This window comes from Eumetopias jubatus, unplaced genomic scaffold (assembly GCF_037043125.1).
Source record: "Eumetopias jubatus isolate StellerSeaLion01/CBP00866 unplaced genomic scaffold, mEumJub1_p1.0 scaffold_9, whole genome shotgun sequence".
Taxonomy (NCBI): domain Eukaryota; kingdom Metazoa; phylum Chordata; class Mammalia; order Carnivora; family Otariidae; genus Eumetopias; species Eumetopias jubatus.
The window spans coordinates 77,336,944-77,349,664 of NW_028274815.1; the positions used below are offsets into that span (position 1 = coordinate 77,336,944).

General features: G+C 49.3%; 1 protein-coding gene across 1 annotated transcript in view; it reads right to left on the reverse strand.

The window, feature by feature from the left end:
• Window positions 1-726: 726 nt before the first annotated feature.
• TMEM131 (transmembrane protein 131) overlaps window positions 727-12,721 on the reverse strand; it is a 221,887-nt gene continuing 209,892 nt past the window's right edge. Inside the window, exons 34-41 of the mRNA XM_028103920.2 lie at window positions 10,820-10,944; window positions 10,250-10,399; window positions 6,199-6,361; window positions 4,903-5,024; window positions 4,720-4,816; window positions 3,875-3,972; window positions 2,802-2,962; window positions 727-1,789 (exon numbers count right to left, since the gene is read on the reverse strand). Of these exons, the coding sequence (XP_027959721.1) occupies window positions 1,508-1,789; window positions 2,802-2,962; window positions 3,875-3,972; window positions 4,720-4,816; window positions 4,903-5,024; window positions 6,199-6,361; window positions 10,250-10,399; window positions 10,820-10,944 (1,198 nt within the window). The 3' untranslated portion in view covers window positions 727-1,507. The remainder of the gene's footprint in view (window positions 1,790-2,801; window positions 2,963-3,874; window positions 3,973-4,719; window positions 4,817-4,902; window positions 5,025-6,198; window positions 6,362-10,249; window positions 10,400-10,819; window positions 10,945-12,721) is intronic.

Here is a 12,721-nt window from a genome sequence, read left to right on the forward strand (position 1 = left end):
TCCCAGTTTTGCAAGTGCACACAGGTGCTCCCGCTAGTGAGACTATACGAGGGCCACGTCTGCCATGGGCCCAGAGCAGCAGGGCTCAGATTGTACAGGAATCTGGGACAAACCACAGGTTGGAAAAGCGATGTGGCTGGTTCCACTGAGACTTAGTGTAACACAGAGAAGAGGTCGGACTCAAATTCATTTTGTACGTTTCACCGAAACCACTCTGACCTCGGGGATGGTTGGATTTCTTCATGATGTAACTGACCTCAAACAGAAAGTTTGTGTTTAGTGTCTCCGGGTTACCCAGCAAGGCTGTGTTCAAAGGCTGGCTTTAAAACAGACTGGAAATAAGCGGGTGAGAGAAGCAGTTGGAGCAGGCAAGATTGCGTGAAAGAGTAAACTAGGCTGACGCACCGCGGCATACCCAACTTGCCTGATAAGTGTTGTTTCTACACGTACCATTTGGAGGATTTGTGGGAATTTTAACATTGGAAAAGGGTCAACATGCTTCTATTTAAAAGGAAGAATAAATTTTAGATGTGTCAATTATTTTCTCTTAAGGACCTTCTGTGACCACCATGGAAAGACATGGAATTTAATTAGACCACAGGGGATTCCAGCCACAATAACTCAAACTGCACAGAATAAGGCAGTGACAGAATGGTATACTTTGGGGTGAGAGAGTCCAAATAAATTCATCTTGCTGTAAAGAAGAGACACACAGCAATTCAAGGCTTTTGAAAAAAGCATCATTTATTTCAAAGTACAACACAAAGTTGTATTTTTAAGAAATACACATTCAATCTTGTATCCCAAGACTTGGCTATGTGCATTTCAGTTTATCTTTAAAATAAATTCAGGTATACAAATGGTACATACCTCAAGTACAAACAGCACAGAAAATGCATATGGTCTCAACCGAATGTTTTTACATTCATTCACTGTTCTTAAAGTTGACTTACATTTCTGTAATCTGCTTTTAAACCAAGACAGCCTTATTTTAAAAAAATACTCTGTATTTTTCAGCACAAAGTCCTCATACATTTTTAAAATTAGATTTTGGTGCATAATGTGAAATTATTAAAAACCAAACTTGGTAATTTAATAAAATTGTCACATGCCAGGACTTCTGAATCAACTCAAATTATTTCCTTAGCTGTAAATGTCAAATTTGTGTTCATACAGATAAATAAAGGATGGAAGAAGACAGGTGGTGGAAACTTGATAGCAGTTAAGGTTTTCAGATGTACAGGTCTTATTAGAGTTTGTGGCTGAGTCCAGACTTTTCCCTAAAAGCACAACAGCAAATCTCATATTATCATAATTGCAAGAAAGATCTGAAAGAAGCGAGTGGTACAAGCCTGCCCTGCTTGAGTCTGTCTGTTTTGCAAAGACGAGGAGGGTGGGCAGTGGGAAGCCACCGCAGTAAGAGCCTTAGGAAGATGTCTCACAAACTGGCAGATCATGGTCTAGACGAGGGGCCCCCACCTGGTGGTGGTGTCGTCGTCGCCTAATTTCAATTCTCATGAGGGAAGTGTGAGTTAGACCAAGGGTCAGAGCTTCTTCTTCCGATTGTGGGGCTCCATATCCGCCATGGGTTGTACGTCTGCCCCAAGTCGTCGGCTGGGCTGGAGGTGGAGGGAGCGTGAGGAGCAGAGTTTTCGGCGCCCATGAGGCCAATGCTTGGCAGCGTGCTGGCTGGAGTGGTGAAGGGCAGGGTACCGTTCAAGCTGCTGGACCAGATCGAGTTGCTGAATGGAGTGGTGGACCACAGGCCGCTGGTGTTGCCAAGGATCGACTGACAAGACAGAAAACACGCAGCATGGAGCATCAGGACTGACAGGCACGCAGCGGGTACACTGGTGAAGCTTATGCTAAAAATCGGGGCTGGGCCACAGCTTCTTTCACCTTATTTTGAAACAAATATTTCATACATATAGCCATCTCAGAGTCTGAGCAGCCGGGGCTGCTAGTTTAAAGAAGGGTTGGCAAACTACAGTCAGTGGGCTGCCCCCAGCCCCGTCTGTTTCTGAAGTGAGAGGCCGGCTGGGACACAGCGGTACCCGCTGGCGGAGGGGGGCACAGGTGACCAGATGCACAGAGGCAGGATGGCCTGCGAAGCCTAAAATATCTACTGACCCCTGTTTCAACAGCGTCTTAACCATTCTTTAAAACTGAAGCCAGAATGACTTACAAGTAAAGACAAGCCCTGAAATCTAGGAAGGTAAAATATCTACCTCCAACCCTGCTTGTCTGGTTTTCCGGAGAACGGAGGAGTCCTAGTGGGGCAGTTTTCTGTCATAATTTTGTGAAAGCTGAAACCAGTAATTCTCTTGGTAAGAATACTTTTTTGGAGCATGATCTTGACAGAAAAATTTAGCCGAAAAACCAACAACTGTATACTGGAAAAGCTCAAGCTAAGACAGAGGTGCCCCCCAGAAGCAAAACCATTGCAACTTTCCAGCCGCCTGCTCCTGGGGGCCCGCGGGGCTACAGCCACGCCCTGCCACAGTCTGGCCCTCAGCTGCCCCGGCAGGCTGATTTACAGCCTGGGAAGAGGCTGGATCGACTGTGCTCAACCCGGAGACCCACCCCACAGGTGCTCACTTGCGCTTCCTATCGCTGAAGACTATGGATGGGTCACTCTGGCAGAATATGAAGACACAGCCATGGAGGCCGTAGAAGAACTAACCTGCCCCTTCCCTGCTGCTAGCTGGCCTCTTACAAGGGCATCAGTGCCGCATGAGTAACAGTGACAGTAAGAGCAGCAATGATGAGGGAGCAGGTGAGGCCAAGCCCCGAGTACTCACTGTGGCCGTGTGGGTCGGGGAACCGGAACTGGCTGGCCAGGAAGGGCTGGGATCCGTTGCTGGAGAGTCCCAAAGGTAGGAAGGGCCACTACTAAACTCGTTCCAGCCTCTCTGGGAGGCTTGATTGCATGACCGAGATAACCCGAGTTTGCTGAAAACTTCTGCAAATAAGGAGGAAGTCAAGTCTGTATTATTGTGGCATGCTCACTCACCTAGGGTAAGACGGGGCCTTCACTCAGAGGCACATGTTCCCCCCACCTGCTCTGCCAGCTCCCACCACACCCTGGGGAGAACGGGGCACACGGCCCACGATCTGAGCTCTTTCCCCGCACCCATCATGGGACGACATCAAGTGCAAACGTCCCATCGCTAACATGACCGCCACTGAGGCAAAGCTCACATTGCTGCCTCTAGTTTTGGACACCAAGTAAGGAGCCCAGCATGGCCAGCAGTCATCTTTCAGACACACAATCCTTTCTCAAAGTTCTAAATAAATGCTGGGGAACACAAACCGATTGGCACTCAGGGCACTGAGCTGGCTCCACCAGACCTTTGGGCTGGTTGGTGGTGGGGGGGGGCAGAACAGGAGACCCTTTTGTGAGCTTTTTGCGGAGCCTCCCGCTTTGTGGGCCGCCCTCCCAGGGGCTGGGTAGGCCCGGGCTCCCGAGCATCTATCTGGGGGAGCCCTGTTGCCCTCAAGTCAGCCTGCGTATCTTCTGTTGGTACCTAACTACACAAAGAAACACCTCTTAGAGATGCCTCCTAAATGACAGGCTTGGGGCGCCTGGGTGACTCAGTCGGTTGGGCATCTGCCTTCGGCTCAGGTCGTGATCTTGGGGTCCCGGGATTGAGCCCCCCAACGGGCTCCCTGCTCGGTGGGGAGCCTGCTTCTCCCTCTGCCCCCACCACTTGTGCTGGCTCACTCTCTCACTCTCTCTCAAATAAATCTTAAAAAAAAAAAATGACAGGCTTTCCTAGTTCAGTGTATTTCTCCACACATAAAACTAGACCGCATCTTCCTTTCTTCTTTGTCCACAGGCTTATTAGTTACAGGTCTAGTGTTAAACACTCACCACCAGTTAGGTTAAAAGAATTTCCAAAGGCCGAGAACGAATTGAGGGGTGTGAAGTCAGGGCTGCTGGGGTTGCTGGCGGGACTCCACAAACCCGAGCTGGATGTTACAGGAGGAAAACGCAACACAGAGATGTATAATGGTTAGTGGGAACGGGCCTGTTACACACGGCTTCAGACACAGCGGGCGCTGCTTCACCTGGGGGCACTCAGATATGAAAGACAAAGGCTTCTCTACGCCACAAAGGATTCAGGCACAGAGAGGTTCTGAGCTCCTAGGCTCCCGGAAGCTGTGAGCCTGGTTCAAAGCAAGTGTTCTGCAGAGAGAACAGGTATTTTTTTTCCCCTTATGGTTGCTTTTTGGTAATGGAAGATTTATTTAAAAAATTTCAAATCTAGGACTCCTCCCCTTTAGTACAAGGTAGGTAAAACTGGGGCTGTACCGACAGTCTTTACTGTTATTTATCTGGGAAAATGAACCAAGGCAATCGGAGCAGGTCACGGTGACCAGGGGGGTTGCTCTGGGTCAGGAGAGTGGCATCTCCAGTAATTTACTACACACTGTCTAGTACGAACTCCAGTTTCCTTCTCCTATCGCTATCAGCTCACATCCTTTCGTATGACAGACCGCGACAGGGACGAAGGATGAACACACACCTGCCCCTCTGTCGGGGGGGGTCACCAGGGGAAGCACAGCAACCGGGCTTTCTGCTTCCACCCAACAGACAAGAGCTCCTAGAGGTGCCTGATTGCGGTGATGGCCTACTTGGAATCTCGGGGGAACACAGGTATAGACGGAAGAAGCTAACCTTGACTTTTTCTTTTGATTAAGAATGGTCTACCGTACCTGTCTGAGCCATCGCTGTCGACAGGAGTGTGTGAAATGCCAAGGCTGCTGGAAAAATCTGTTTTGTTTGAAGAAACTTTAGCAAAGCCATTCCCGCCTGTAACAATGGACTCTGAATCAATCAAAGGCAATTCCACCGTGCCCGAAGCCCAGGTGTGACAGGCGGGACACCAAGCCACTCACCTGGACTCTTGTCGTACCCGGCGGTGACTGCAGCAAAAGTGGGGTTGCCGTTCCTGCCAGGGAGTGAGGCTGCTTTTGTCAATTTGTGTTTGCTTCCATTTGGCTGCTTGCTTTTAGGGTCACTTGAAGGAAGAAGCAAAGAGAGGGGCCATTCCTCATTAGTCCAGGGTGGAGGCCCGCTGGGGGCACTTGCCTTGGGCGGTGTGGCTGCCCCAGGACTGAGCTCATGCAGTGCCCTCACTGTGGCTGGGCCCAGGTTTCGACGGGGACCTGGAAATAGTCCAGGGCAGCCCCCAGAGCATGGCCTGGCCTCACATAAAATGCTCCCAGACCTAAGACTGTGCTGTCCGATGGGACATAAGGGACTTCGGGGAAAGGTGTGAAGACAGAAGGCCCCCAGGGAAGAGATCAGGGCAGGGATGAGCATTTAGGGGTGGAAAGGCTGCAATCCCATTTTAAAGAATACTAGATAGGGAGCCACCGGGTCGTGGGCCAAGGAGGAGAACAAGGGCTCACTGGTGGGCAATGCTATGCGGCAGGGTTCCAGTCTCCAGCCCCCAACAGGACCTGGTAAGGGGCCTGGTTCGGCAAGGGCCCCAAGCAGGGCAGCTTGCCCCCTGGCTCTTTGGCAGGAGAGACCAACCAGGCGGGTCAGCTGTAGGTTCAGGCTGGGTGGTTCCCCATGTGCAAAGTAGGGGTGGTGACAGCACTGAGGCGGGCTTGCCGGGGAGGGCGTGCGGTGCTGACGGCATGCTGGCACACGCCAAGAACTCGTTCTGGGCTCCTCACTCACACTGGGGTTCCTGTTACACTAAGCCGAACACGGCGGGGCTCCGGGCCTCCAGGGAGGAGCGCCGTCGAGGGGGTCCCGCCTGCCTGTCGGGAGGCCGCCACCTCCGCGCACGGCACTTCCTGCAGCACCTCTCGGCGGCCCGGTGGGGGCCAGAGCCTTCCCCTTGTAACTGCTCAGCTCCGCCGCCGCCATAAGGTCAAAATACACGTCCTGTAAAGCTGCTTCCTCAACACCCAGGGCGGCTGTAGATCTTCATGTAATACTTAGGATGTTTACTGCCTCTTGAATTGGAACGTAATTCTACTAAGTTAAATGATGCACAGCTGAGGCTGGGCACCAACATGGGGGCACCGACCCCGGGAGAGGGCAGAGGCTTGTCGAGAAGAGACAGGAGAGGTCTGGGACAGGACAGCAGGCCGTGGCCACTGAGCGTCTGCACTCGAAGGGTGCAAGCACCTACAGGACTTAGTTATCTGAGGAGTGGAGGGCGGCCAGGGACCCACCTGCTGGAGCTGTTGACGGCGCTGCTGTAGCTGCCCCGGGTCGAGAACGGGCAAGGTGCAGCGGGGGGGGACGGAGAGGCAGGCGTCGGTGAGGTCTGGCGTTGTTTTAAGAAAATGTCTGCGTTGAGGGTTTGCAGAGAAAGTTTATAAAGACTATCGGTAGCTGAAAATGAAAAATAAAAGGTCTCATTAAGGTAGTGTTTTGATTTTTACTTTTTGTTTTTAAAGATTTTATTTGAGAGAGCGAGAATGAGAGAGAGAGAGCACGAGAGGGGGGAGGGTCAGAGGGAGAAGCAGACTCCCCACCGAGCAGGGAGCCCGATGTGGGACTCGATCCCGGGACTCCAGGATCATGACCTGAGCCGAAGGCAGTCACTTAACCAACTGAGCCACCCAGGTGCCCCTTGATTTTTACTCTTGACATTACTTTTGATGTTCTGATAGAATGACTCCTCTCTCCTCGGTGCTCTGCTGCACCCTCCTGGGCAGTTTCTCCCACCTCACCCTTCAGGGACGGGCAGGGAAAATCAGTGTTTGGGATGGGAAAGAGTCCCTGTACTTCCACCCAGGCTCACACCTGCAGCAGGTGTGGGGCGGCGCGTGGAACCATCCTGAGACCTAAGCTTGACCCTGCCCTGCACTCCGCGGGCACGCCTGGGGCGCTGCCGCCCCACTCCACAAGGATACGAGCTCCTACAAGAGTCCTGCTGCCCTTCAGGATAATGTGTACACAGCTGTTTGAAAAATTTAAAACAGAAAAAACTTGTTGTGAAATATTTATTCTGCACTAAGAGGAAACACACATAACTTCTTTCAGAAAACGGCATCATCTGGCGCATCCACCAGCGGGGTGCTATCCTGTGCCAGCCACTGCGGTACAAAGAGGTGTAAGGAAGGGGCTCTGGCCTCCGCAAGCTCAGTCTCCAGGGGCTCCCGAGGCATGAGGTTGGGCACCTACCCACAGTTATCCTGGCACAAGTGCCCCGTCTTGTCATCCTCCTTTCCCATCCCTGCCCAACACAGTCCTTCCACCTTAGCACATCCCCGCCTGATGGCCCCTCCTGCCCCATGTAAGCCCTGTCTACAGCGAGGACAGCCTGCTCTACTCCCACTTTGTGTCTGTTTCATCTCACCTCCAGAAAGAACTGAAGCCTGCTCACCACGGTGGTTCCACTTCTCTCTCCCCCACCCCTGTGGTTCTCGCCAAGCCCCCAGAAGCTGCATGTTCCTTGGCTGTGTCAAGGCAGCAGATACGGCACTGACATGCTAAGCCCCCTTCTTCTCGAAGCCCAAGCTAGCCATTCATTCCCCATCTCCAGGGCCACTTTGCACCTACCCCAGGATTCTGATGTTCCTCAGGGGTGCTGGCCCCTTATCCCCTGTCCTTGTCTCCGCTCCACCAGCTCTCACCCTTGAGTATGTGGCTAATCCCTTTCTTATATGCTCTGTAGTCTGCTGACTCGATGCCCATGTTCAGGGCCCATCTCCAAGCTCTCCACCTTTTGGCCTGCCTCGGAAGCCCCTACAGCAGTGTGTCTGATATCACCTCTACATGGTAGGGCCATTATTTGTACAACTGTCCCGACCCTTCCCTAGCCACCCCTTGTATGACACCTTCTCTGACTCTCCCCCCTGCTCCCAAGAAGTGAGCTGGGAACTGTCCATGGTGGGACAGGCCGTACTCGGCCTTGTGGTGCTTGCTCGCCCGGGTGCCTGTCCTGGGGGAGCATGCGCTGCATCCCTCTGTGGCTCTCCTTTAGTGGGATGTGTTTCACTGGGCCCAGTAGCTGCAGAAACACTTAGTAAATGTTGGAATGCAACACGGGAAGTCAAGAAAAGTCAGAAAAAGACCTTATGGACTAATGCCTGAAGTAAAAAGAGAAGATGGGGGGGGTAGGAGGTGACCAAGAATAGCATAGGGCATGTGTAACTAGAGAACTTTTCTATTTGCCTTTCAATAACCCCTTGGATTTGTTGTCTTTTAAAGTCATGACATTATTCCAAGAGAATTTTCTCAGCATCTCCTAAGGGCACAGGGCACCATGCTATAAGGGGTGCTGCCTGGGGGCAGAGTGATCTCTCCACATGGATTCCCAGCGAGGAGCAGGCTCGCATAGCCCTGAGTGAGAGATGCTTTAGCCCGCTGGGAAGCCTAGAAAGTGAAGCACTGCTAACAGAGGGTTTGGAGGCTAGAGGTCTCAGCCAGATCAATTATCAGTGAAGGGTGGAGAAGGGAGAAAAGAAAGCAAGGGTAGAGGAAGTGTATTAGACTGATTCTTAATGGTTTCATGTAGCAATTTTGTGCATATAGTGGAGCCCTGTAGAACTTTCTAGTAAGGCTGGTGGAGAGAGCAGAGAGGTTACAGGATGTGGGACCAGGGTAAGATACTCCTTGGCTGGAAAAGCACAAAATAATTATGCAGATGTGGGCCTCGGAGCGAGTACACACTTTTCCCAGTGGCAAAGCCATCTAGCTGTATGATAGGGAGCGCTGCCCTAAGGCACTGGGCTCCCGGAGACATTGGCTGGCCTTCTTGGATGGGCCTGGGGAGGAAACAGAGGCCCGCAGCATTCTGCTTTCCAAACATTTTCTACTCCAGACCATTTGCCTGGCATTTCTCACATTCCTCCCCTCGTGAGCTGTGGCGCCAAACTCACATGGGGTTGGATCCGGTCTTTTTCTCCTCCATCCCAAAGGAGTGATGCCAGCATGTTCCTCAGGGGCCACTCGGTGGTGACACTGTCACAGCCAGCTATCTGGTCTTGAAGGCTGTGTCCGGCTGATGTCCCCTCTTTCCTGTACCACGTGTTGTTACTCACAGCAGCAGAGCTTATGCTGACTTTACTGGGCCGCAGACAACCCTATGAAACTGGCTCCCTGGGAACCCTGTCTCCCCAAAGCTGAAAACCTCACTCTGTGGTGGGGGTGATGGTTGTTTAATACAGAACGGCCCAGATCACCAAGAAGCCAAGGACCAGCGTCCAGCTGAAAGCTGAGAGGGGAATCTAAGGAACAAAAAACATCCAGCCTGGACACCGGGACTACTGAGAGATTCATTCATGATCTCTTGAATGACCAGGGATTTAGGTTTGTATTTTATCACAGGCAAAACATAGCATTAAAAAGGGCCAGAAAAGTCTCACGGCAAATAAGGGGCTACAGGTTTTAACACAGAAAGCGTCTTTTTCCAGTGAAAATGTAAAAGGTGCCATGCTTTATGTACACCGCACCTGGATTTCCAAGTTCTTTTCCTCTTTCACCTTACTGAGGGCTTCAATCACCCACTCGTCATTTAAATTCCCCTTTACCCCAAACGATCGTTTGTTCAACTGTGATTTTCCCTTTGGCACAAAGTGTCTTAAGTGTGAGTTCACTCTAACACCGTAGATGAATCAGTGCTCCACTGGTCCTCTCTTGACCCCCAACCCCTATAATTAGGCCGCTCCCTTGGCTTGTCTCTGTTGTCTTCTATTTTGGGTCCTAAGTATCTCTGGCGAGGACCTCTATCTTATTTTAGTAGCCTGTGCTACTGTCATGATTTACTGTAGGCCAAGTCTGACAAACAAGGTAAAGAAACTAGTGAATAAAATAATGAAACCTTCACACAGGCTGTTTATGTAAAAGATGTGGGTCAAATTGAAGGAAGACTGAATTTTTACAAAAATGATTATTACACTGTAAATGTATGGAGAACTAGTCAGCTAAAAAATGGCTGAGTTAATGATTTCATAAAGAAGTATTTCTTTGGATGATTCACCACTCCAGACAGATCTTCCCCCCATTTTGTACACTGGGAAGTGGTGTGGTCTACCAGCTCTGGGAAAAGAGCCCTCATGTGAACTGTCTACTGGTTTCTCTGGTGTAAACACTCCCCCCATGGGCCAAACAAACAACTTTCACCAATGGCAGACTATTGAACAATGGGCTTTGGCTGGCTGGTACAAGTGGGCTCCAGCAGACCACAGATGCCAGGCCTCCTTTCAAAGCAATATGCCCCGTGGTTTTCCTGCCCAGAGTGGGGCACCATGGTTTCTAAATTCCCATACTTACAGCTGCCGGGTTTGTGAACTGGCACGGAATCCCACTCTGGTGGTGGAGAGTCTTTTTCACCTTCTGAGCTACTGGTGTTGCCTAGTTCTTGACTATTTGGGAGGAATTTTGCTAGGGCAGGTGGCCTGTTATCCACTAACTTATTTGTACCTGCACAAAAATCAGGAAAAAAAAATCATTAATGGAGGATAATTCCTTTCTTTCAGGTCTGTTTTTTTTTTTTTTTTTTAAGATTTATCCATTTATTTTGAGAGAGTGAGAATGAGAGAGAGAGTACATGAGATGGGGGAGGGTTAGAGGGAGAAGCAGGCTCCCACTGAGCAGGGAGCCCGATGCGGGACTCGATCCCAGGACTCCAGGATCATGACCTGAGCCGAAGGCAGTCGCTTAACCAACTGAGCCACCCAGGCGCCCTTTCAGGTCTGTTTCAATGAACCTTCTACTGAGGATGAGAACACCACTGTAGCCTTTTATAGGACTGATAACTACTAATTGATTACTGGTAACTCACAACTAATAATTACTAATACAATGAATCATGAAAATATCCATATGGTGAAATGAAAATACCTTTTGTTTTCTGGGAATTTCGTGATTTGGATCCACTTGTCAATGCAGTTGGAAGAGGAATCTTGGTTGGGAGATTTCTGCGTTGTTTACTTTCCAATGGGGGGGTATAAGGGAGCTCTAAAGAACTGAAAGACAATCATGGATGGAAAATTCAAATTTATGCCTTTGTTTGGAGCAGAGAGTAGAAGTCACTGATCATACTATAATTTCCACTGCTTATGTTTTTCTAATCCGGCTTCCTCAGACATTATGTAGTCATGGTCCTAACTTAACACTGACTGCTTTCCAAATGTTTCCAAGACTGTTCAGGAGACACTCAGCACTTGCAGATTTATGCTTTGCTATTCTGAGTGCTGACAATGAACTGAGGTCCATTATTTGATACTATGGAATGGGTGGGAACACCTACCTCACATGGTATGTATAAAGCCTTTAGCACAAACATGCTGCTTTGGGGGCTGCTAAATGCAGTCATTTTGCTTGTGAATGAGTCTCTTCCAGCATCTGGACTACTAGCGGGATTCTTAATGTGGAGATTCTGAAAGGCCTCAGACTTAAAATGTCCAAGGGTCTGCACATTTGTCTCACAGAAACCATGAAATGAACCAGGGCTAAGTTCCTGGGTTGCTTTTAAAAATCCACTGGCCCACTGCAGGGCAGCAGGACTGAGCGATTTGCCTAAGCTCTAGGGTGAGTAGGGTGATATGAATCTTCTTCTTTATTCTTAAACTCAAGGTTAACCCTGGGCAAAAATTTAAGTATTATTTTTATTTATTTAGAGTGTATATGTGTTCTAATAGATTTAGAGGTAAGCTTAACATAATAAACATGTATAAGAAGAACTAATTAGCTCTGAACTTCCTGTCCAAGGCAAAATGGGAGGCATGCTGGGCTCTTTTAAGTTTCCACAGCCTGATGAAGAAAACATTAAAATTTGCTGGGAGAGAAGCAATTTCTAAGAGAAATGGACACATGACCGACAGAAGGTAGCAGTGTGAAGCAGTGTAACTATCTGGGCCATAAGGACATTCTTTACAAATTTGCTTCTGTAATGGCCACCAAGATCAAGTCGTAGGCTTGGGAAGGCCTCTGACAGGAGCTAAGCTAACACGGTCCAAGAAGGGCATTTTCCGGTGAAGGCTGAGACATAGCTGAGAGAAACTGGTGGCCCCTTGCGAGAATTCTTCCAAAAATCATCAGTGATCTCCACCATTCTCCTGGTGATGGCCAGAAAGCTGTCGGTTCAAGGCTGAGCAGACAGCTTGCTTTTCATTAAAAATCTGACAAAGTTTACTGGCTGACATAGATGTTCTAAAACGGGTGTGTCTCCAACACACCACTCTGGCCTCCCCGAGCCTATCCTTCAGGTTATTTTTTATGCACCACATCATCTTCCTTCTGTTGCTACTCCAACTTCTCACTCCTAGAAGGCAGCCAATTTCTGCTAGGTTCTGGGACAGGGACAGCGCACTGTACTAATTCACACCAGATCTCAAAGGTCAGAATGGTTCAAACCTTCTAGATGATAGACTAATACGTAAATATTATTAATGATATAAATAAACACATTTTATTTTATTTATTTTTTTTAAAGATTTATTTATTTGACAGAGAGAGACACAGCGAGAGAGGGAACACAAGCAGGGGAAGCAGGAGAGGGAGAAGCAGGCCTCCTGCGGAGCAGGGAGCCTGACATGGGGCTCGATCCCAGGACCCTAGGATCACAACCTGAGCCGAAGGCAGACGCTTAACAACTGAGCCACCTAGGCGCCCCTAAATAAACACATTTTAAAATAGGCTATTTACAAATATTTATATGGTAGTTGGTTAAAGGTCATTTTCTTTTCTTTTGTTTCTCTATTTCACATATTTTCTATAATAAATAGATATTATATTCAGAAT